Source organism: Helobdella robusta (genome assembly GCF_000326865.2).
Source record: "Helobdella robusta unplaced genomic scaffold HELROscaffold_35, whole genome shotgun sequence".
Lineage (NCBI taxonomy): Eukaryota > Metazoa > Annelida > Clitellata > Rhynchobdellida > Glossiphoniidae > Helobdella > Helobdella robusta.
In genome coordinates, this window is record NW_008704704.1 from 1891145 (window position 1) to 1914171 (window position 23027).

The 23027-nt window shown below is 33.7% G+C and overlaps 3 protein-coding genes across 3 annotated transcripts; 2 read left to right on the forward strand and 1 right to left on the reverse strand.

Moving 5' to 3' along the window:
- Positions 1-6822: 6822 nt before the first annotated feature.
- Positions 6823-12091, reverse strand: HELRODRAFT_175935 (hypothetical protein; the record flags this gene model as incomplete). Its single annotated transcript, XM_009023299.1, has 5 exons — positions 6823-6994; positions 7734-7828; positions 8792-8983; positions 11254-11960; positions 12082-12091. The coding sequence occupies 5 exons, from the start codon at positions 12089-12091 to the stop codon at positions 6823-6825; spliced, it is 1176 nt and encodes a 391-aa protein (XP_009021547.1).
- Positions 12092-12589: 498 nt separating this feature from the next.
- HELRODRAFT_175936 (hypothetical protein) lies at positions 12590-13655 on the forward strand (the record flags this gene model as incomplete). Its single annotated transcript, XM_009023300.1, has 3 exons — positions 12590-12966; positions 13152-13330; positions 13435-13655. The coding sequence occupies 3 exons, from the start codon at positions 12590-12592 to the stop codon at positions 13653-13655; spliced, it is 777 nt and encodes a 258-aa protein (XP_009021548.1).
- A 273-nt stretch (positions 13656-13928) lies between these two features.
- Positions 13929-17789, forward strand: HELRODRAFT_175937 (hypothetical protein; the record flags this gene model as incomplete). Its single annotated transcript, XM_009023301.1, has 6 exons — positions 13929-14085; positions 14353-14629; positions 14770-15302; positions 16305-16391; positions 16542-16729; positions 17754-17789. 6 exons carry the CDS (start codon positions 13929-13931, stop codon positions 17787-17789), a joined length of 1278 nt encoding a protein of 425 aa, XP_009021549.1.
- Between the last annotated feature and the right edge of the window lie 5238 nt (positions 17790-23027).

Consider the following 23027-nt stretch of genomic DNA (forward strand, 5'->3'; position numbering starts at 1 on the left):
AAACCTCCCAGCTTCACAGCTTCTTTGTGGCATGTTGCTTAGTCATGCATTGTTAAATTTCCATCTTTGCCAAACGGTTTAGCAAACACCTGTAATGGTTGGTTGTTCAACAAGGTTCTGAAGTTCTACTTTTTTGTGAGATCCTGCAGTCAGGTGGTATGAAAATAATTAACAATATTTGCATTACAGTTTTTTTATTATCTGAATAACCATTCGTATTTTCCAGATTAAAGTGATTAAAATATCGCTTTTTTTGCGAAGTGAAAGTGACTTTTTGTAGTCAGCTGATGGTTTCCATGGCGATTCTAACAAATTTTTTTGTTAAATCATCAATAAATGTTCCAACAAATTTTCCATATCATTGATAAACCCAGCATTCAAAATCTTACTAGAAAAGGTTTTTAGCAAATTTTCCATATCATTGATAAACCCAGCATTCAAAATCTTACTAGAAAAGGTTTTAGCAATTTCAACTGTTGCAGGCTCAGTTGAAATCTGTTCATTTTTCAGAAAAAAACTATGACTACTGAATTGTCATTCATATTCCGGCTTTTGCTGTCCATATTATCACGTTTCTGTTATCTCATGTTCAACATGTTGAGTAGAAATACTTATACTTGCCGAAGCTTCTGTAACAGTAGGATTAGTTGTAGATGCTTCAACAGACTTTTTTCTCTTCATGGATGCAAACTACTCTGTGGTTGTAAAAAATTTGTTCTTTTCATTTTATTCCCAACCCACCAAAATTATTTCCTTAATCATCAGTTGACAATAGATGAAAAACAATTTTTGAACCTTGGCTTAAATTGTCACCTCATAAAAAACAAACCACAAATAAATAAACATATTGAGATTGAGATGTTGATAAATGAAATTTGGAAACAAGAATAATTAGGAAATGTAAAAGTAAATCAACAATTAGCCAATGAATTATTAAAAGAATCTAACAAAAGACGAAATTTATGTAATAGCAAGTTGTTGACGAACGAATTGAAAATTGCTGCTAAAAATTTAAAAACTAATAAAAATATAAAAATACTGAAAACCGATAAATCTAATTTATAAGTAATATTAGACAATAAAACTTATTTATCTAAATTAAATGACATATTGAAAGATAAAACTAAATTTAAACTGATAACTAAAAATCCAACACTATCGCTTAAAACAAAAACTTACCAAATTATTCGACAAATCAATGCTAACTCAACAGAACTTAAAATTCCGCTATTAACTGGAGACTACAGACAAGGCTATATGTATGGTACTGTAAAATTCACAAAACTGGCAACCCACATCATCCAATAATTAGTCAAATATCAACAGTCACATATAATGTAGAAAAATGGCTCAACAACATCCTAACTTCATATATTCCAAATGAACATTGCATTTCTTCATCATCAGAATTTATTCACATACTAAAAATTAGATCATCATAAGGCATCATATCATCAATAGATGTGGAATCTCTTTTCATTAACGTTCCTGTTGATGCCACAATAAATATTATTTTAAACTAAGTATATAATAGTGCTATGAATACACTAATAATTAAACCTCATCTGCTAAATCAGTTACTTCAAATCTGCACAAAAGAAGCTCCCTTCTACACTCCCGATGGAAAAATGTATCAGCAGGTCAATAATGTAGCCATGGGCTCCCCTCTAGAGGAATTGTTTACAAACTTCTACATGGGATATTTAAAAGAAACTGTTTTCCAAAAGAAACCACATCTCAAACCCGAAATGTATGTAAGATATGTTGATGATACGTTCATTATAGTAGAAAATGAAAACAACTTGATGGACCTAATTGATGAATTTAAATCCAACTCAGTTTTTTCCTTTACCCATGAAATTGAAAATAATAAATGTCGGGTTCGATATCTGCGTCGGCTCAAAATCAAATACTTGTTCCTAACGGAAATAATATCATTCAAGTACATCAACGATAACAAATAATAACGATGATAAATGGCTCTGGAAAGCAAATGTTAACTACATATGCTAAGGAATATTAATAATTGTCAAACATAATACAGGAAAGTAATCGAATATAGTTTGTGATTTATAACCTGAGCTAACAATAACATAATAATAGTCAATTTCAGTTTATAAATAATAATGCTATAGAAATTCAATAGTAATAAGAAATGATAAAATTGTGACAATGTTATTGTTGCGGGCGTTGACGCAAACGCAACAACTGGACTGAAGCTGTGGAAGAGACGTTGTTGTGGAACGCATCAAATGAAACTCTGCTAACGACGAAGTGCTGACTTGGACGTTTTAACTGGAGTGAAGTTGTTGAAGAAAAGTTGCTGTAGAACGCGTCAAATGAAACTCTACCAACGATGAAGTGTTGACGGGACGCGTTAACTGAAATGAAGATGTAGAACGCGTCAAATGAACTCTACCAACGACGAAGTACTGACGTGGTCGCGTTAACCGAAATGAAGCTGTTGACAGGGCCAAGTTCCTCTCTCACACTTATCCAGCTTTGGCGTACCTACCTACCAAAGTACCAAACCACAACCCAACGAAGTAAATTACCAACTACAACCGAACGTGAACTAGATTTGTAGAACTAACCCACCCACTGCAACCAATTTTTTTCTTTTGGCCTGTTGACTGTCCTTATTTATATTCTCAAGTGTTGCAAGTGATTGGCTAATAAACTTCTTTCTATTTATACTCGCCAATCGTTCGTCAACAGCATATATTTTACATGTTTTTCTTTTCGTTCTCGAGCTTAGTTCGATCGACCGTTTTCACTTTCTTTTTGGCACGCCGACCGAACCCTTACAATAAACAACTACCATTTTGGGATGTCCTGATAACCAGAAATAACTACAATAAACAACTACCATTTTGGGATGTCCTGATAACCAGAAATGACATTGGTTTTCAAACACAAGTTTATGTAAAAGACATCAATTTGGGATTTTGTCTTAATGATAAAAGCGAGACCTCAGAACAATATAAAAATAGCGTTATATTTTCTCTAGTTAGCAGAGCGCTTCAACATTGCTCTGATTATACACTCATCAACTCAGAATTATTAAGAATACAAAAACTTCTCGTGAACAATAATTTCTCTTTGAGACAAATTGATCGAGTCATAAATAGATTAACCAAAAAATATCATGAAAATGCACAAAATATTAAGAATACAAAAACTTCTCGTGAACAATAATTTCTCTTTGAGACAAATTGATCGAGTCATAAATAGATTAACCAAAAAATATCATGAAAATGCACAAAATATACATCAAAACAACGTTCCAAACAACAATGAACAGGAAGATAATGGCAACCCCTCCACAAGCCTCACCACAAACAGTAATAACAATAACAACAACAATAACAATAACAGCAACAACAACAGCCGTATCATTGAAAACCAAATAAACAACAAAATGAATGAAAAAAATAAGAGAATATTTTATCACAAAAATACCTTTTAAATGGCGTATAAAGAAGATGAAAGAATTTTGAAAGGAATAATACGCTATACAAAGGCAAAGGTGATCCATTGAACTGTTCATCATATCGGGGTATACGTCTGTTAGAACACTCCCCAAAAATTGTCGAAAAAATCATTGAGAGAAGATTAACGTCGTGCATCACAATCGGAAATTATCAATTTGGTTTTCTAGCGGGAAAATCAACAATTGATGCAATTCACATCCTTTGGCAACTGCAAGAGAAGTACCTCGCAAAGCATCAACAACTATCACATATTTTTGTAGACCTTGAAAAAGCATTTGATCTAGTTCCCCGTGAAGCAATCAGGTGGAGTTTACGTCGACAACTCATTCCAGAATATCTTGTTCGACTTGTGATGGAAATGTATACGAATACTAAGACTCTTGTCAGCACAACGGTTGGAAACACAGATGCATTTGACATCGGCGTTGGAGTTCACCAAGGCTCGATTCAAGGTTCACTATTATTTATAACTGTGATGAAAAAAATCACAAAACCGATACGCACTGGTGACATTTGGAATCTAGTATATGCTGATGATATCGTTTTAACAGCCACGTTTGAGCAGAATGCAGCACAGATGTTTGGAGATTGGAACACCAGACTCGCCGATCATGGATTCAAAGTCAACATCAGCAAAACCAAAGCAGTGAACACTGGTGAACCCATCCAATCCACAGCTACTGGACGATGGCCCTGTTCAGTTTGTAAAGCTGGTGTAGATAACAATTCAAGTGTCTACGTTTGTGACATCACTGGTTAGTGGTGTCACAAACGTTGTTCAAAAATTATTGGTACTTTATCTAAAATGTCCAATTTTGTTTGTCCTGCTTGCATCAATCCACAACAACAAATTTGAAATAGCACTGTTTTTGAAGCCATTAAAATAGAGAAAGTCACATCGTTTCAATATCTAGGGGATGTTCTGGATTTTACTGGAACAGCTGAAGCAGCCGTTTCTAACCCTAACGCATACGTTCAGCCTGGAATGAATGGCATCTCCTTGCCTCTATATTGATGCGGCGTGACATCCCACTACCAATACGATCAAGACTTCATAAATCTGTGATACGTCCAGTGTTGTTATATGGTGCAGAAACATGACCAATGACAACCAAACTAGAGCAACAACTTCAACGAACCGACATGAAAATGCTCCGATGGATGCAACGAATTAGTCTGAAGGACCACATCAAATTTACCGAAATCCTGCGTCGTGCTGGTTTGGATGATATAAAGGACGAATGCCGGCAACACCGTCTGCGGTGGTTTGGTCATGTCAAACGAAGTGGAAACAGCGCCATAACTTCTCTTACAGATGTTGAAGTACCTGGCACACGTCCCAAAGGCTGTCTAAAGAAGTCCCGGTCGCAAACAATCGAGCAAGACATGAAAGCTCTAAATTTAAATGAAATGGATATAACTAACTGATCGTCTAATTTGGCGCAAAAAGTTGATGGCAAAGAAAACAACGTCCTACCTCGGGAAACGAAGATTGATTGATTGATTTGATAGTGTCCCTTATTTCTGGATTTTGGTAGTAATGTCTATATATAAATTGCCAAGTGATATCAGAATATTTATTGAAAATTCAATGTCTAATTGGAAAACCAGAATGTGTCTCTACCACGACAATGGTTTGTTAATCACAGACACTATACAAATAAAAAAAAGAATTTTTCAAGGAGACTCACTTTCACCATTGTTACTTTGCATGTCTTTGTTTCCACTTACTTGTATCCTTAACAAGCAGATGTTAGGTTATAAAATATATGATCAATGTGTTGGCCATTTACTGTACATGGAGGATCTGAAACTATTCATGCCAAACGAAGATCAACTAAGAAGAGCACTACTGATTGTGAAGAACTTTAGTACAGATATACAAATGATGTTTAGAATAGATAAATGTGCCACCATAGAAATAAGGAAGGGGACAGTGATGCTAAATTATGGTGTTTATGTTGGTCCTGAAACTCATATCAGAGGTGTTGATGCAGAGGAGACGTACAGATACTTGGGAATGGAAGACGTGGGAGGAATTCAACAGCAAATGATGAAGGAGCAGATAAAAAAAAGTATAACAATAGAATAAGATCCATATTAAATACCCAGTTGAATGCCAAAAATAAAGTGATAGCCATTAACAGCCTAGAAATTCCGGTTATGATTTACAGTTATGGTATTCTCGAACTGCAGGCGATAGATAGAAAAACAAGAAAATTACTCACAATGGGAGAAGCACACCATCCAAATGCAGATGTTGACCGACTATATATTAGCAGGAAAGGTGGTGGAAGAGGACTTATTGGAATTGAAGATTCGTTTGAAAAATCTTTGATAGATCTCAATTTTTATATTCAAACAAAACAAGATAAACACGTTGAAATAATTTCAAAAGCTGATGAAAATAAAAAGAAATATTCAATTTCAAAGGAAGTGGAAAAAATAAAACGTTTCTACTCCATTCATGAAAAAATTATCAAGAAAGATTTTAAAAAACTACAAGAAAGCAACCACAAAAATAGATACAAATGTAAATCACTCCACGGTCAATTTATCAACAGTATAGATAAAAAAGGAATTGATTTAACATACATATGAAAATAGTTACAAAGTTTAGGTCTGAAAATAGAAACGAGAGTCTTTTGATTGCAGCACAAGAGCAGGCTTTAAGCCTAAAGTATTTTCAGAAAAAAAATTTAAAGCAAAAAGTGGATGATTTATGCAGGATGCATAAATCATGCCAGCATGCAGCATAATGCTGGCATGATTTATGCTTTATGCAGCGTCAGCCATGTGATATCTGGCATGTAAAAATAATATTAATAATATGTATTTAATTAAATAAATTAATAAGCGCTTCTTTTCGGCTGAGCGTTGATATTTACATTAACAACCATGATATAAACAATCTTGTCGTTAAAATTTTGAAAATCGCGTTTTATATTGTTTAATGTTATTAAATTTATTTTATTCGTTTTCTGTTTTTAATAATTTATATTAATTAATAATTATTTGTTCCTTCTTATTTTATCAAATATCTTACATACACTATATATAATGCACGGAAGATGAGTTATCTATAACTCGAAATAGCTATCTGCAAATTTATTTAATAAAATTTTTAAAACAATTAAATTTCTAATTTTTCTGACATTAATAAACTAAAAAGAAATATAAAAAAGTTGAACAATGTTGAAAGTTGTGTTGAATTTTGAAATATATATATATATTAAATAGGAGGCACAGTATATATATATATATATAATATATATAATATACAGTTTTCAAACTCATTCTCGAGTATTTAGGACCTTTTCAATTATCTTCAACACTTGTTGCAGTTTATATAGAAAATTTGTATAACCCACCACTTTTTGCAATCTATACAGAAAATTTGCGTAACCCAGGCCTTTGTTTTTTTGTTAATTTTACTGTCTTCTTTACCAAATGATATGGTTTCTTTGTTCGGGTTAATGGCTTCGGTGCGATTTTTATTGCTTTGTTGTTATTTTTTATTGTGCTAATTTTATCGGTATCATTTACTTGCTTTTTGATAGCACTTAGGTCGATGTTACTTTCTTCAGTGTCTTCATCGGTGTTATTAGTATATTTTATTATTGTAGCATTGTTGAAATCTTTTGTTGTTTGTTTATCAGTGGTTGTTTGAGAATGGCTTCGGCTAGTTTCAGATGGGAATTGCTAGAATTACAGTATGTTATTTTGGTGTTGTCAAGGATTTTTCTTGTAGTTTCAATATTATGTTTGTTCTAGATGTGTTTTTATTGAACCTTCCCTTTTGTGCATGGTCAGTCGCCTGTAGTTACTCCGATATATGAAACATTCTGACGTGCCCAGTCGTCAAGGGGACATGTAAATTCATATATGCAGTTGTTGTTCATGAGAAGGTTTGATGTCTTTGCATTTCTATAATAAATTCGTTGTTTTATTTTGTCAGAAGGGCATTTGGTTTGACATTTTTATAAAGGTTTTGTTAATTGTTTTAAGACGAATTTGTCCGTTTTGTAGTTGGTGTTCATATGATTCCTATAATAAAATATGACGATGTGTGTATTTGGATTATTATGTTATGGGCTGATAAGTTGTTGTAATTTATTTTAAATTATTTTCTCATTTTTCAAAGGTAAAAAAAAGTTAAAATTTACTCTCTCTTTTTAGCGTTTGCTTCAGAGGTTTCAACGACAAACGCACACAGCGTATATGAATAGGCGTGCAAACCACGCATCGTACACATTGCATATGATAAGCGGGGATATTCGAACCCAATTATTGCAATAGCCATACCAGGCGCCTTCAACCATTGAGCCATCACGCTATATTTGGAAAGCCATTAAGTTAGAGAAAGAACTAAAGAGTTTTAGAAAAAATGTCAGAATATATATATATATATATATATATATATATATATATATATATATATATATATAGTCATATATAGTCGATCTATCATCAGATAAGGCAACCGTCATAGTTGATCTGTCATTAGATATCTGATGACAGATCAACTATATGATGATGATGATATATATATAGTCAATCTATCATCAGATACGGCAACCGTCATAGTTGATCTGTCATTAGATATCTGATGACAGATCAACTATCAACTGTATGAATGTGTAGTGATGTTATGTATATGTAGTTGGGGGAAGGGAGTATAAGTCTCAGGGTCTGCATTGCTTTGGTCAGCTGTGCAACTATAGATCCTGGAAAATGCCCTCCTGATACAGGCTCTGCTTCTAAAGTCCAGCTACTGGCGTCCTCTTCCCTCTCCATGGGTAATACAACAGCAGAAAGAACGAGAGACAGTTCTTGGCGCTTAAACCAAATGACCCGGGTTGACAGCACCCGTTATCAAACTGCCTAAAAAAAGGTTAACTCGGATTTCAAAACCCAGAGAAGCAAGCACACTCTGACAACAAAACCCAAGTAGATAAAGCTCAAAGTTAGCAATAGCACATCGTCTAAGAGAAAAAAACTCTAATCGCATACCCGCGTTAAACCACGTGTCAGGCGGCATTTATCATAAAAAGATAACCGGCAGGTCTCTGCAGTTGCAGTCATTTTTAGCTGTCTACGAGAAGCTCCATGCCACTAGGTTCAGATGGCTGCAGCAAAATTTTGTGGATCGAAGGCTTTTGCAATTTCCTTCTACGTTAAAAATTTTCTGCGTCTGTTTTGTTTTGCACGTTAATACCGGTGACAGGAAACCTTTTAAAAAACTGTGGTGATGGTTACATTGGTGACGAAGGTAGATTCAAGATAGAATTGAAAACCTCTAGTCTGTGTGCTGCACACAAGCAGTCCTGGAGTGATGGTTGCTGAGTTTTTGAAAAGAAATTACAAATCTTTTTGACAGCTTTTAGGGCAACTGGGCAGCTCAATTTAGTACTCACACTGCTCACCTCAAACAAGAAGGGGCCTAGAAAAGATGACTTGAAAATTGTTCGTTCCCAAATGGCATCTTCCTAAGCGGTCAAAAACAAAAAAAATTTGTGGATCTATTTGATTTGCAACCTGGAACGTCCGAACGCTTTTGGACTAAACTGTTATTGTTCTTGAAATCCTAATCATCATAGTTAGTCATAATCACTCTTCATTTAAAATAAAATAAGTACAGCGATGATATGATAGTTATGAAAATTGATTCACGCATTGTTCCGATCTCAATATATGGTATATGATAATGATATCACACTGCTAATTAAACTTTGTCGAAAATATTCGGTCCAGTCAATTTTAATTAAAGATAAATTGAAGGAATTGTGAAAGTCTATGGGCGATAATTCAAAAGAATTTATTAAAATGGTATAATGATTAAAATTGTTCATAAGGTTGTTTTTGAGATTGGTTGTATATTTGTCGAGTTAGTATTGCCTGGACTTGGCAAAATTTGTTTCGTGGCAAATAGTTAATTCAAGTATTTCAATCGTATTGTTGCTGAGAATGGCGATGTCTGGTCTAAGCGATCTGAATAGCTCTGATAGTGGACGTTTCGCATCATCATCTACATCGGCGAAGATGGCGATATTCGAACCAGCACATGCCTTGATATTGTTGATGATTATTGAAAGAACTTTGTTGTGGCGATTTCAGTATCGTTTGAGTGCTGCCGTTGAGCTACTATTTAAGAACACATGTTTATTAATTTGTCTCACATTGCAAAGATGGCATAACGTATTGGTTGTTTTGTCCCATCTTTGAAAGTTAGCATTTGTAGGCAGTTGTTGTGTAATATATTTTCTTACAAATTTATAAAGGACTTTGGATAGTTTTATTGTCGATTTAAACCATCGTGCAATCTCTGAGTTGTGAATATTTTCATTTACTGATATGACCAGAGCTCCTTGACACTGCAATATCGACAGGTGGTTCAGGTCCCTCTGATGGTGTTGTCGTTTGAGAGCTTCAAGTCCCTCTGCTTAATATCAACATTTTCCAGAATGAGATTGTCAACTTTTCTGTAAGTGTTACATGTTTCGTTCCAGAGAAATGTTATTTCATCGCTTGCGTTTCGTTTAAAGTAACCACGGAGTTTCAGCCTCGCCATTTCAACATGGCACTTTAGCAATTTTACGTTGAGGCTTCCAGATTTGTAGGGCAAAGATAATATTTCTGCGACGCAGCTGCTTACTCATGGTCAGCCAATCTCTCGCGGTCTTTGTTATCAGACGGCCTAACGTATTTTCTATCCATGTCAATGAAATGTCGTACATACGAAGTTCAAATATTATTTGGGATGGAACAAAGCGTCTTAGAATTTCAAGTTTCCACTGGACGGATGTATCTAATTCATCAATGTAGTAGTATTTGTTTGAGTTTACTATGTAGTAACTTCATTTCTTTTGCGTTCCTACAATCGAAGCCATAAATTTTTTACAAATATGTTAAATGATCATTGATGTTGATCTGAGTGATCGTCTCATTATCTATTGTTAATTTTGGGAAAAATTGTTCATATCTTCCATCGATTTTTTGCATCCCAAATGTACAACATTTATCTATTCTCATCCTCATACTCGTCGATCGGCACCAAGCTAGATTGAGATCAATCAGTTTTTAGGCTCCCTCTGTGCTGTTTGCAATGATTGCTGAATAGTCAGCAAATTGGAGCCAAGTTCGTGACTAGGCTAGCAATTGTTCCCCAAATGTATCCGCATTGTTGGTAATATTTTTGATGTAATACTTCCATTAGAGGATTGAAGCATAAGTTGAAAAGCAATGAGAGCTGGGATCGCCTTGCAGTACTCCACGTTTCACCGGAATGGGTGGAGTTAAATCATTACACACAGATACAGTAATGGAGTAATTACCATATATTGATCTAAATTGCTCACTTGGTCCAAGATATGGTGGTGTTGAAGGACTGATGAAATGAGATCATGACTAACTTCACCAAACTTCACCAAACATTCCATAAGTCCAGAAGAATAACAATGATAGTTCTCTGGTGCTTCTTTGCGTCTCTCAGTAGATGGAACAATAAATGGGTGTGTTCAGCTACACCGTCTACTTTTGGGTAGAAACCTTTCTTCATTGATTTATTGATGATGTTATTCATTTCGAAATATTTGTATAATCTATTGTTGACAAATGTTGAAAACATTTTATAGAGAACTGGTTGAAGCGTTATTGGCCTGAAGTTTGCTGGATCGCTGTCGTCACCTTTTTTGTGTATCAATATCGTCAGGCCCTTTCTCCAGCGTGAAGGGATTGACGATGATTTCCAGCATTCAACCAGCAGTTGGTGTAAAATTGTGCGAATTATTGGACATTTTTTGAAAATAATTATTGATATTAGATCTAAAGGGCAGAGAGATGCTCTTGACTTGCATTTGCGAATGATTGATAAAATATCGTTGTATGTTGGGGGGTCAACAGAGCATGGAAATGATGGATCCGGCGGAGTGTAGATCCAATTTGGCAAACGGAACTTTTTGGTGAGCTGATTATTTAAAATATTTTTAAAGAATTTTTCACATTCTGTAACGTTGAACAAAGGTAGCGAACTATTTGATAGGTTAAACAGCTTTTTACAAGTAGGCCATAATTTTTGTTGCAATTGATTGGTAATATCTGAGTTCTTCCTAAATTTTTGCGCTTTCAAGGCTGATAACTTTGATCTTATTTCTTTATTAAGCGCTTTGATTTGCAAGTCATAGTTGTGATTGTTTCGGCCCAAGACTTTGAGTTGTTTTAGCTCCTTCTTCAATTTGTTGATTGGCTTGTTCTGATCAACAGATGAAATTGTTTTTGTTTCCAACGTGCCATAGTTTGAAGCGAAGTAGTCGTATATTACTGATTGAAGACTGTTGGCAAAGTTGTCGATGTTGTTGACATTGGGTAGATTTGTTCTCTGCGAATGGAAGTACGCGTTTGCCGTCGCCCATTGTTTCACAGTTTTGGGCAGTTTTAAACCAGGAAGTGGTGTATCTACCTTGTCCCCTTATTGAGGGTGGGACAAGTGATTGCCGCTGTGGAAAAAGTAACTCCGAGTTAGAACCATCATCTGGGTCGTTTGTTGTACTATCCGAATTTGAAAAGTTTCAAAATATTTTGCACGCACGTTGGTGCATCGTGTACCCTTTCTGCCTTTACAGCTTCTACCCCAACAACAAACAATTGAATTATTGTCGATATTAATTGAATTATTATTATTATTTGAGTTATTAACTAAAATATTTGGAGATATATTAATATTATCCTTTGGAGATAAACGTGTGCAAATGTTATTGTTGACTAACGTAGCCTATGTACAACGCCAGGAGTGACTAATAACATTTATAAGGTCTTTAAAACACTATGAGCATTTACTTGCGTTAACTGTTAAAATTAAGTTTAAAATCAGAAATAAAATAATTAAATATTTAAAATTAGAACTATTTAAGAAATTATTGACCGCCATAAGTTTACGCGACTTTCGAACCAATTTTCAAACTATTAAACTTAGTAAAAACAGATTAAAATATACAAAAACAGTGAGTAAGCAGAAATCCACCAACTCTCATGTTTCAACATACAACAACAACAACAAAAATAATAATAATAAAAATAATAAAAATAAACTAAGCAACATGAGAAAAAAAACTAAGCAACATGAGAAAAATAAACTAAGCAACATGAAAAAAAAATTAAGCAACATGAGAAGATTTATCATAAATCAAAATAAGTTAACTACGGCTGAGATTAAAGATATAAATAATGAAGTGATCTCAATGGCCAAGACCCATGATCAACAACAGCAGCAGCAACAAGATCAGTTAGTTGATGCCTCAGATAATCAGAAAATAGCCGCAGCTCAATTAAATACAAAAGATCAATTTAGAGATGATGTTAAAATTATGATAAATAAAATTCAACAAAAGATATCGAAGATCAGATACTCAGATATGAACAAAAAAAAAATGTCAACAAAATTTTACATCCATACAAAAACTCCAAAGACCTGGAGGTAGCAAATAAAACTTTAAAATATCTATTAGAAAAAAGTAGTCTTAATCTTACATATTTAAATGTTATGATTTACACAATTGCAATTGTTATTGCACAAGAAAAAGATGAAAAAGTGGAGTCTTATTAACACATAAAGATTCAACCTTGAAAGAAAAGAATACAACAAACAATTGCCAATTACAGGAAGGAACTTGCTTTGATAAAAGAATTTATGAAAGGAAACTCTAGTCCTAAGATAACAGATGAGGTGGCTAAAATATGTGAAAATTATGAAGTTAAATTAGACAAATTAAATGAAGTCCAGAAAACAATAATAATGAAATTACAGGCTAAAGCGCAAAGACTTAGAAGATATATTAGACGTAGTGATCAGTTTTTACAAAATATAATGTTTAATAATAGTAGCAAAAATTTTTACAGAAAAATAAAAAACAAGAAAGAAGAAAATATTGATTCTCCTTCATAGAAATTGATGGCTTCTGGAGACAAATTCTAGAAAATAGGGTATATCACAGAAATGAAGCAGACTGGATTACAGATGTAAAAAGATCACTTAATCATTTGAAGGAAAGTAAATGGAAAGATCTCACACTTGACTTGATGAAGTCACTAAAGCTATTAAAAAATCTTCAAATTGGAAAAGCTCAAGATCAGATAGAATACAAAACTTCTGGATTAAAAAACTAACAGTGATTCATCCTGCATTAACAGAGGCTTTCAAGGCAATAATTAAAGATGCAACACTTATACCATAATGGCTGACAGATGGAGTGACGTATTTATTGTCTAAAAGATATCTACCTATCTAAAATCTACCTATCTAAAAGTATCTACCTATTTGCGAATGAACTGTTTCCTCTAGAATAGAAAGGATGCAAAAGATCTTCGAGAGGATGTAAAGATCAGCTTATGCTAAACATGGCAATTATCAGATCAGCAATAAAAAAAAGAAATCTAAACATGGCATGGATCGATTATAAGAAAGCATTTGATAGTTTCCCACAATCCTGGATTTTGGAAGTAATGTCTATATATAAATTACCAAGTGATATCAGAATATTCATTGAAAATTCAATGTCTAACTGGAAAACCAGAATGTGTCTCTACCACGACAAAGGTTTGTTAATCACAGACACTATACAAATAAAAGGAGGAATTTTTCCAGGAGACTCACTTTCACCATTGTTATTCTGCATGTCTTTATTTTCACTTACTGGTATTCTTAACAAGCAGATGTTAGGTTATAAAATATATGATCAATGTGTTGGCCATTTACTGTACATGGATGATCTGAAACTATTCATGCCAAACGAAGATCAACTAAGAAGAGCACTACTGATTGTTTAGAACTTTAGTACAGATATACAAATGATGTTTGGAATAGATAAATGTGCCACCATAGAAATAAGGAAGGAGACAGTGATGCTAAATGATGGTGTTGATGTTCGTCCTGAAACTCATATCAGAGGTGTTGATGTAGAGGAGACGTACAGATACTTGGGAATGGAAGAGGTGGGAGGAATTCAACAGCAAATGATGAAGGAACAGATACAAAAAGAGTATAACAATAGAATAAGATCCATATTAAAGACCCATTTGTATGCCAAAAATGAAGTGATAGCCATTAACAGCCCAGCAATCCCGTTTACTGGATTGATAACGTAAAACCAATCGAGGAACGCATCAAGTTCCTCCAAAAGAGAAAAAATTGTCACCATCACAAGAATAAAATTGACAACATCATCAAAAATGAAATCAATACAATCAACACCATCATCCGCAACAACAACCGGAACAACAGCGACGACAACACCAAAAACAACAACGACGACAACGCCACAAGCAACTCCAGTAAGAACCAGAAACAAAACAACAACAACATCAACAACAATGATTACAATAATAATAATAACAACAATAATGCGAACGACAACCTACCCTGCACCTCCCACTCGAAACTCACCAACAACAACTATACATACAAAACACCAACCAGCCAAATCACAAGGCAACAACACACCAGAACAACAGCAAACGGTAAAAACAGACGATCAATAGATGAAACCGAGCCCGACACACCACTTACCACAACGAACAACACCAACATCACATCCAACTCCAATCCCGCAACCCCCATGGTCGACCTCAATTTCAGCTCTTTTATGGACAAAGACGATGATGATCTACTCTTTGAGTTCGACATGAACTCTATCATCAACAGCATCACATCACACAGCACGGACATCAACAGACATTCAACTCACACACAAACAATCCAACAGCATCACTACAAACCCAACAACAAACGAACTAAAAACGCCATTGGCCGCAAACGTCATCTCAAAAAAACCGATAGGACCAAACACGCAAAAAAGGGAAAAGCAAAAAACAAACACCATCCACATCAGAAACAACAACAAACACATCAACGACATCCGACACAAAACCAATCACAACAACAAACTTTACGAAAACTCAGTAATTATTCAAACAGCAAACACATATACATACATACATACGCACCCACACTCAAACATACAACATCTTGATAAAAATCTTGAATAACCATTTACAAACACAGAAAAACAAGGTGCAAAATTAAAACCTGTCAACAATATCATACCAGATCAATCCTCAACAAAAACTACATACACATACACACACAAACCCAAACATGCAACATCTAGATAATAATCTCCATTTATCGGGAACCATCGAGACAAAACATGACAACAAGAACAAGACATCTACCAATCGACAAACTACGTCAACCACTAACCATCCAGTACCAATTACTTCAACATCAACTCGGAAGCATGATGATAAACCTAAGCGTATTAAGGCTCGTACCTTATTATCTTATTTTTATTTTTTATTCGTTCACACACACACACACACACACACACACACACACACACACACACACACACACACACACACACACACACAAAATGAAATTGATGAAAGCCATATAAGTTTGTAAATCCTTTTGAGGTTAAAATGTGCAACGGTCTAACGATGCCCATTAAGAAAAACGTGATCAGCCTATTCAGAAGCTTATTCATGTAGCATTGTTAAATTCCCCCATTTTATAGCAGCTTTGAATATTTTTTTAAAACAAGTTTAATTTTAGTATTTGGTTTGAACTAAAATAAAATGAATGTGTGGGCAATTATTTTAGTTATTCTACAAAGCAAATGCGTGCAATTAAGTAAGTTTGAAAATATTTTTATTGTAAATTTTGATATTACTTTTTACTTTTTTAGAACTTGGCTCAAACGTTTGCCAATTAACATTTTTTATTGTAAATTTTAATATTACTTTTTACTTTTTTAGAACTTGGCTCAAACGTTTGCCAATTAACACTAGCATGCTCTAACAAAACAGCACAATTTTCTAGCAATATAAATGTCTTAAATAAAGGTTTGTTTGTCCGTACAAACCGTCCAGAATCATTCAAACTTGACCGACCAACAAGTATTTAAAATTTTGATAATTATAATATTGACCAACCAATAAGAAATTATAATTATAAAAATTTTTTCAAACATTTATAAATTATCTTACATTCAGTAACTTGTGCATTTTTTGTCGGATTAATGAAAAATCTGGGTCCGATAACTGAACATGCCGACGTAATTTTTGATAAAATTATAACAAATGAAGATGATATCTATGACAAATACAGTGGAAGAGTTACAGCTCCGGTTCCTGGCATCTATCAATTCCACGTTATCATTTCTGCTCAAGGAAAACATAAGGTAAATTTAATGTTTATGTTCATACCAAATTTGTACAAGTGTTTTTAGCACTCATTGATAATTTCATACAGATATTTTGCATTTAGTTTAAAAATAATAATTTCCATTTACCAATATATGTTTCTGGACAAAGGGTCATTTGATAGTTTAGTTATGTGTCCTCTGGTTTATCAGTTAAATTAATTAATTAATTGTGTGAGTGTTATTAATTTTATTTTTTAAGTTAATAGTTAAGTAATTCAAGTCTGTTAAATAATAGGTTAAAAGGAAATAATGTCGCATTTGTAATGTCCACTTTGAAGTTCAATATCTCGGCTCGATTTTAAGTTTATAAATCAAAAATAAGAACCATTACAATCAGTACACTGTTGTCAACGAGAAATAAGATTGATTATTCCTGTATAAAAAGATGAGTGAGAATATGTTTTATGAAATAGTTTAGATAGAACAGACTACTTATTTTTAAACGTTGATGCAAATGTTACAGAGTTTCTAAGAAAAGAAGAGAATAAGCTAAAAAACATATAACAGAGTTGAGACTTTCTGACACACAGTTGTTTAAAGATATCAAAGCGCACTAAAAATGGGCGCGGGTTCGTTCGAGGGCCAACATAGGTATTTTAAATATAGAAAAAGACCCAAAACACTTATATTTATATTAGAGAATAATAGTGAATTAATGAACTCAGATTCAGTTATATGGGTTAAACTTATAGCCTTTCTCCATTTTTCTTAGCCACTACACATTCATAGCAAAACCAAAGAATCTTACGAATATATAGTCTATATGTAAAAAGATTTAAGAATATTTAATCAGGATATCAAATCTATAGAAATCCCCGTTGGTGAATTTTTTGTTAATTATATAAAAATATTTGTCAGCTTGTAAAAATTTTTTTTGATTTAATCATAAGTAGCTTAAAATGCTAAATAATTACAATAATTCCCAAATGTTTGAGCCCACAGTGAAAACCATGGCCATATTTAAAATTAGGGTATTTAATTTATATAAATATAAAATCAGCTCAAAATAGAAATACAATGGCACCTAGACAGCTGATAACCGTTGTTATTTTTAAATATAAATATAAGTGTTTTGGGTCTTTTTCTATATTTAAAATACCTATGTTGGCCCTCGAACGTATTGAAATAATATATATGTATATTATATATGTTTCAATATATTTATGACTTTCCATAGTTTCAGACAATCATATATTATTGCTAACTTGACTAACTTGCACGTTGTATGTTTTTCGCTTTTTGTCGACTAACGTGTCTTTTATTATTTCAATTAACGTTTCTTTAATAAACAATTATATTAAAAACAAACAAAGTAGTTTTTTATTTTAAACAGGTTATGAGCCCAGAACGCTTAATAAATTGTTTAGAAAAAAAGTTATTTTTTAAAAAAAGAAAGAGATTGCAATTCGTGACTAAAAGAACTTTTCCATCTATCGTTGAAGCAAGAACATCAATTTTTTTTCTTCAAAATGGACTCAAAGCTTCAAATAAAACAGTTAAGTTGCGCAGCCGATTGGCCCATTTGGAAACGTCGTGTTCGAGATTTCATGGACTACCATGAGGGTGCACTTGATGTGATTGATGGGAAGTTGTAGAAACCAGAATTACTAGAAAATCAAACAGAGCAACAGACAAAAGATTTTAAAAATAAATCAAATCTGTTTAGAAAGGCAAACAGTTATGCAAAATCAGTAATTGCGAATGCAGTCACAGAAGATACATACCAAAAGATAATGGACAAGAACACAGCGTTTGAAGTTTGGGAGGAATTAAAAAGAAATTTTGAAGCGTCAACTAAGGACCAACTGTTCCAAGTTTGTAGCAATTTTTTCGATTTCAATTGGATAGCGGATGTAGATTTATCCGGCCAAATTGCAAGATTGAAGACCGCACAAGATAAAAATTCAAAAAACAGCAAGTTTGAATCTTATGCAACCAAATGTCAACTCACTATAAAGAACCGAGTGATAGTACAAGGGATAAGACGAGTAGATGGTTCCTTGTATGAGGCAAACTTGATTTCATTAACTCCAGATACACCGGCTGAAGTGAATATAGTCAGTGAAATTCAATAGTGCAGCTCTACCATGAACGTTTTGGTCATCAAGATAAACGTCACATAAAGAATGTTATAGAAAAGGAGTTAAACATTAAATTCATCTTGACAAGGATTTGTGTGAACCATGTCTCTATGGTAAAGCACATCGGTTAAAATTTGGCAAGAGAAATGCAACCAATAAACCAGGTGAACTACTATCAGCAGATGTTTGTGGTCCTTTCAGTACAGAATCATTTAATAGTAAACGATATTTTGTTTTCAAAGATCATTACAGCAAAATGAGGTTCATTTCTTTTCTTAGGCACAAAAATGAAGTGAAACAGGCACTACAAAATATTTTGTCTCAAGCAGCGACTCAAGGTCATAAAGTAAAAGAATTTTTGAGTGACAATGGGGGTGAGTTTGACAACGAAGAAGTTCGAAACATCCTGCGCAGCCATGGAATCACGCAAAGACTAACAGCACCATATACACCTCAACAAAATGGTGGTAGTGAACGTGAAAACAGAACATTAGTAGAAATGGCACGCATATTGAAGTACTCAAATCCAGATTTTGAATTTCCAGTCGCTATGTGGGCTGAGTTATGTTCAACTGCAGTATATTTACTTAATCGAACAGGCAAGTCGTTGATTGAAGATAAAAGCCCATTTGAAATTTGGACAGGTAAAAAGCCGAGAATTAACCATTTGAGAATAATTGGCTCTACATGTTTTGTTCACATACCTGATCAAAAACGTCAAAAAATGGATAAGAAAGCCATAAAAGGTTACCTTGTTGGTTACGATGGTGACGAACGCTATCGTATATGGCTCAAAAATCAATATAAAATGATATTCTCATGAGATGTAATTTTCCAAGAAAAACCTATGAAATGTACAACATCATTTGAACATCAGACTCAAAAAGATTTTACAACAGATCCTCAAATCAATTGCAAATCAGAAAATGACTCGAGTAGTAGAAATGATGATTCAAAAGAAGAAATTACAGATGACACTGAGAAGATTATGGATAATTCAGTTGAAGTTCAACTCAGAGATAGGTCAAGCTTGCAGAAACCTATGAAGTAGATGATTATGTGATGCAGGCTGAGACATATTTATTAGATGTACATGAACATGTACATACGAAGAAGTCATTCAAAGCAGGGAAAGTAAATATTGGAATGATGCCATGAATAATGAAATTAATTCATTAAACAAAAATAGAACTTGGGAACTTTGTGAGCTACCCAGAGGAGCTAAAGTTAGTCCATGTAAATGGGTTTACAAAATAAAAACCTTGCCAGACGGAAGTGTAAATAGATACAAGGCAAGACTTGTGGCAAAAGGATTTTCACAACGACAAAATGTAGATTACAATCAGACGTTTAGTCCAGTAGTAAAGTTGACTACAGTTCGCTCTGTACTAAGTATTGCAGCAAGTGAAAAACTGCATCTTCTTCAATTTGATGTATCAACTGCATTCCTGTATGGTGAACTTGATGAAGTGATCCACATCAAACAACCAGAAGGATATAATGATGGCTCAAATAAAGTTTGTCGATTGCTCAAAAGTCTGTATGGTCTAAAGCAAGCACCTTGTTTTTGGAATCAATGCTTCGGAAAGTTTCTTTTTGAATGTGGCTTTAAGTCGAGTGAAGCGGATCCATGTCTGTATGTTAAAAAACAGAATGAAAACATTATGATGTTAGCGTTGTATGTTGATGATGGACTGGTAGCCGCTAGCAACACAGAAGATTTAGATCTATTCATTGGAAAATTGAAGCTGAAATTTCAGGTTACAGTTAAACCTGCAACATATTTTCTAGGTCTTCAAATAGAAACTCTATTGGACGGAAGCATAAAAGTTTGTCAATCTGGTTATGCAAGGAAAATTCTTAAACTTTTCAGATTTGAAGAATGTAAACCAGTTCACACCCCAATGCTTAAAGAAAATGATAATAATCAATCAGACATAGCAGGTTCAGAATACCCTTTTCGACAACTAGTTGGAGCATTAATGTACCTGATGTTAGGTACAAGGCCAGACATTGCGTACAGCATTAGCTATTTATCACGCTCCCTCGAGAACCCAACACCAGGAGATATATAATTAGATACTTAGCAGGAACAATCGATCAGAGCATTGTGTACAGATCAGACAGTACAAAAGGAGTTTTACAGTGTTTCAGTTATTCAGATTTTGGAGGCTGTAGAAAGACTGGACGTTCGACCACAGGTATTGCAGTGATATATGCAGGAGGCATAATATCATGGATTAGTCAACGACAGGCCATAGTTGCAACATCTACAACAGAGGCTGAGATCATCGCTGCGACAGAGGCTGTCAAAGAAATAATTTGGCTTCAAAGATTATTCAAATCATTACAGGTTGATTTGAAAGATGTGCCAATTTTGCAAGTTGACAACAGTGCTGCAGTCAAATTAGCTCAGAACCCACAATTTCATCGGCGAACAAAACACATTGACTTGAAGAACTTTTTTATTAGAGAAAAAATTCAAGATGGAACGGTTGATATCACACAAATTTCAACAAGTGATCAAGTCGCTGATGTGATGACAAAGTTACTGGACAGAGTCAAACTGAAACACCTGTGTGAACATATGGGACTAATGTCATAAAATGTTTTGAAACAAGGGAAAGTATTGAAATAATATATATATATATTATATATGTTTCAATATATTTATGACTTTCCATAGTTTCAGACAATCATATATTATTGCTAACTTGACTAACTTGCACGTGTATGTTTTTCGCTTTTTGTCGACTAACGTGTCTTCTAATATTTCACCAAAAAACTTTAGTGAGAAAAATCGAAAAAACGAACTACAAACATATTAATGCCAAACATTCGGTAGAATTTATAGAATATTGTAAAATATATATATATATATATATATATCAGTGTTGACGTAAGTACTCAAAAAATGTACTCAAGTATAAGTACCAAGTACTCAGTAAAAATGTACTTAAGTATAAGCATTAAGTACTGTAGACATTTGAGTACTTTGTACTTAAGTACTAAGTACATAAGTACAAGTCAAAATTAAATAAAAATGTTATTTATCTATTTATTTGTGATACACATCAGTCACTTTATTTTCAATAAGTTTATTATTTACAGTCACACACAGTTCAGTTTGTTTTTTTTTAGCAACAACAGAAATGAATCATCACAGTCTATTTCTTTTTGGTTTAAGAATTAGTCCAGCTTGACTGAACAAACGTTCAACGGGAGCCGATGATGGCACAGTTGTTTTGTATTCTAAAAACAATCTTGCAACAGTAGGATACCTGAATAACTTTATTTAAAGCTGTTAACTATTGTTATGTAGAATATAATAAAGACATAAATTTTATTCAATAATTCAAAATTGAAATGTATTTTATAGATTTTATAACTAAATTGCTTTTATTTTATAATACATAACATTGAGATTGGTTGATAAGTCAACCGCACTTACTTCTTTAGTTACTCCATATCATGTGAAGGGTCATTGAGATATTGCAACCTTTCTACTTTATGGTTTAAACCTGATTCAGGGTTGGGTTCATGGAAAACATAAAAATCAAAATCTCGATTTGTGCATGATGTGGACTTTTTACCCTCTCTAAAAGTTATGAGGCTTTTGATTCGATTCACTTCTACCAGAAATAACTCTTTGGCCTGCTGGTGAACTGAAGGTGGCATCCACCTGATCTTGAAAAATAGATGGCTAATTGATGCAACAACAAAATCTTGTTGTTGTTGGATACATTGTCAAACTCCAATATATCACCAAAGCGCTTCATCATTTTATGTTGAAGAGCCAAAACTAAAGCTGCAGCATGCGATGGTGTGAACGATTAAAGTTTTTTCTGGATAACAAGAATAGTTGGTAAGATAGCACCAAAGTATGACTCCACAGAAGCTTCTCCTTGGAGCTTGTCAAGAGCTTGTGAAATTGGTCTCATTATTTCTAACCATTCGCTGAGAAAATTCAATTCTATATTGCTAAACTTCGGCAGCTGCAGACGCTCCATTACAGTATTCACTTTATCTTGTAAGCTATGTATAATAATATAGCTTTCAAACTCAGAGTTCCAACGTGTTCCATTCGGTTTGGGAATTTTTCTACCCAAGATCTTATGCACAATTTCAGCAGTTTTTGAACTCTGGTGGGATGCACTGCTGAGACAGACACACTTACTGGAGTCAGATGTATA